The 2,288-nt window shown below is 47.1% G+C and overlaps 1 protein-coding gene across 1 annotated transcript; it reads right to left on the minus strand.

The window, feature by feature from the left end:
- Positions 1–1,044: 1,044 nt before the first annotated feature.
- MCAT (malonyl CoA:ACP acyltransferase (mitochondrial)) lies at positions 1,045–2,283 on the minus strand (the record flags this gene model as incomplete). Its single annotated transcript, XM_010017047.1, has 3 exons — positions 1,045–1,467; positions 1,688–1,905; positions 2,208–2,283. Coding segments are annotated over 3 exons (717 nt in total), but the record flags the coding sequence as incomplete, so codon positions are not given.
- Positions 2,284–2,288: the final 5 nt, after the last annotated feature.

A 2,288-nucleotide genomic window follows, 5' to 3' on the forward strand; every position in this document is an offset into this window, starting at 1 on the left:
TGCAGGGAAAATCAGTTCCATCTTTGTGTGGACTATAGGCCAGTGATCATAAAATGAACTCGGTTGGAAAAGCCCTTTAGGATCATCAAGTCCAACCATTACCCCAGGACTGCCAAGTCCACCACTAACCCATATCACCAAGGGCCTCATCTGCACGGTTTTTGAACACTTCCAGGAACAGTGATTCCACCACTTCCCTGGGCAGCCTGTTCAGTACCTGATCAATCGCTTGGTGAAGGAATATCCAACCTAACCCTCACCTGGTACACCTTGAGGCCACTACCTCTTGTCCTATAGCTTGTTACTCAGGAGAAGAGACCGACACCCTCCTCTCTCCATCCTCCTTTCAGGTAGTTGTAGAGATTGATAAGGTCTCCCCTGAGCCTTCTCCAGACTAAACAACCCCTTCACCCCACAGCATTAAAAATACCAGGAAAAGCTCTGAAGTTTATTTACAGTTTAAGAAAATTGTATTCCTCATAATATCTTCTGCCTGACAAGAATTTTACAGGGATAAGCATCCTACAAACCAAGCGAGGTAAGAAACAGGAACATCAGTGTCACAAAAGCTGTACCAACCAGTCGACTCCTCTGAACGCATCCTCAAGCCCAGTGCAGAGCCCTCTGCAGCCCAGAGCCATCAGCCTGGCTCTACACTGTATCCATGTGGATACAGGAAACAGTACACAACATGCCTTCTACTTGAATCCATGCCCTCCCCAAAATTAAAGGGGGGGGGGATGAAGAAAAAAAAAGAGGGGAAAGCTGCTTGCAGGATTGAGTCCAAACAGGTGGCTGTTTGGCATCTTTTATTGGCAGTTCTGCAGTCCTGACATAGAAGAAAAAAAACTTTGCTCTCCCATTCCACACCTGAGGCACACGGGGAAAGGAAAATGTTCATTTAGATTACACACACTGCTCTTTTCATCATGGGAAGCTACAAATATTTAAGACTTCTGCTTCTGGGAGCACAGTAAGTTCATGCTTTTTAAAATTTAGGTAGAAAAAAACCAAGTTGCATGGACTTTTTTCCCCAAAAGGCTCCTAGGTCTTTGCTGCTTCCTCATCTTCCAGGGCATCTACATGGTTATATTGTTTCCAGGCCTTTAAATTACACTTTTTGAGAACAGCTCCTAGTTGCTTCCCAGGCCCCACTTCGTATGTGTAAGGAAATTCTGTTCCTTGCTGTCTTTCATACACAGCATGCATGGTCTGCTCCCACATAACGGGCGAAACCACCTGCTTCACTAACAGCTTCCGAATGTGATTTGAGTGCATGTACTTTTTGCCATTAACATTGGAATAGACACAGACCAGCGGTTTCTCAATCTCAATTGACTTTAGGACTTCAGCCAGTGGCTCTACCGCTGGTTCCATAAGTCTGGTATGAAAAGCCCCACTGACTGGGAGCATTTTTGTACGTGTAAAATAATATTTTCGGGCATTCTCCTGCAAAAACTCCAAAGCCTATAAGAGAGAGATAGAGAAGTGAGAGTCTTGCACGACAAAGGTTCACCCAGTTCACCCCACAAGAACCACCTCATTGTGGCAAAGGGATTCCCTACCCGACAACTGAGCGCAAACTAAGGCCGTACATAACTTCCACACAGAAGCACAAAGTAAAAGTGTTAAGTAAAAAGGAGGAATGTTAAATTCAGCTGAAGGGATAGTTATTCTGAAGCAATACCTGTAAGTGTCCTGCAATGACTCTGCTGTCTGGAAACAAATAGTTTGAAATTTCACACACGGGGTTTTCTACACCCAGCGACTCGCAGTGTTTACGGGCTTCCAAGCAGGCAAATTTGTAATTTGCCTCTCGCCGACCGATAACCGAGAGCATTCCGCTGGGGACGGTTTCCGACGCCTTTTGCATGGCTTCGGCGCGCACTTTGACCGCGTACAGCGCTAAGGAGAGAAACAGAGATGCTCGGTAAACAGGAGCCCCGAGAAGCCAACCCCGCCTTGCATCTGCGGCGCAAGAAAGGGCGGCTGTTTACTCTCGTGAGACGTCAACGCTTTTAATGCTGTATTACACAGAGTGAACAGTAGAAGTAGAAAGTAAGACTTAGCCTCTAATTGGAAAAGAAAAAAAAAAAAAACCAAAACGAAAACAAAACCAAAAGCGCGAGGGACACAGGGCGATGCTTTGAGAAAAGCACAGGGCAGGGGGGAGACCCTTAGGGGGCTTCAGCACATTCCCCGGGCACCTTCGGCAAAGCCCATGGCTCCAGCGAAGACCAGCGCCGCGAACTCCCCCACGCTGTACCCCGCCGCCGCCACGCAGTTCG

Source organism: Nestor notabilis, unplaced genomic scaffold, assembly GCF_000696875.1.
Source record: "Nestor notabilis isolate BGI_N333 unplaced genomic scaffold, ASM69687v1 scaffold26670, whole genome shotgun sequence".
NCBI lineage: Eukaryota > Metazoa > Chordata > Aves > Psittaciformes > Psittacidae > Nestor > Nestor notabilis.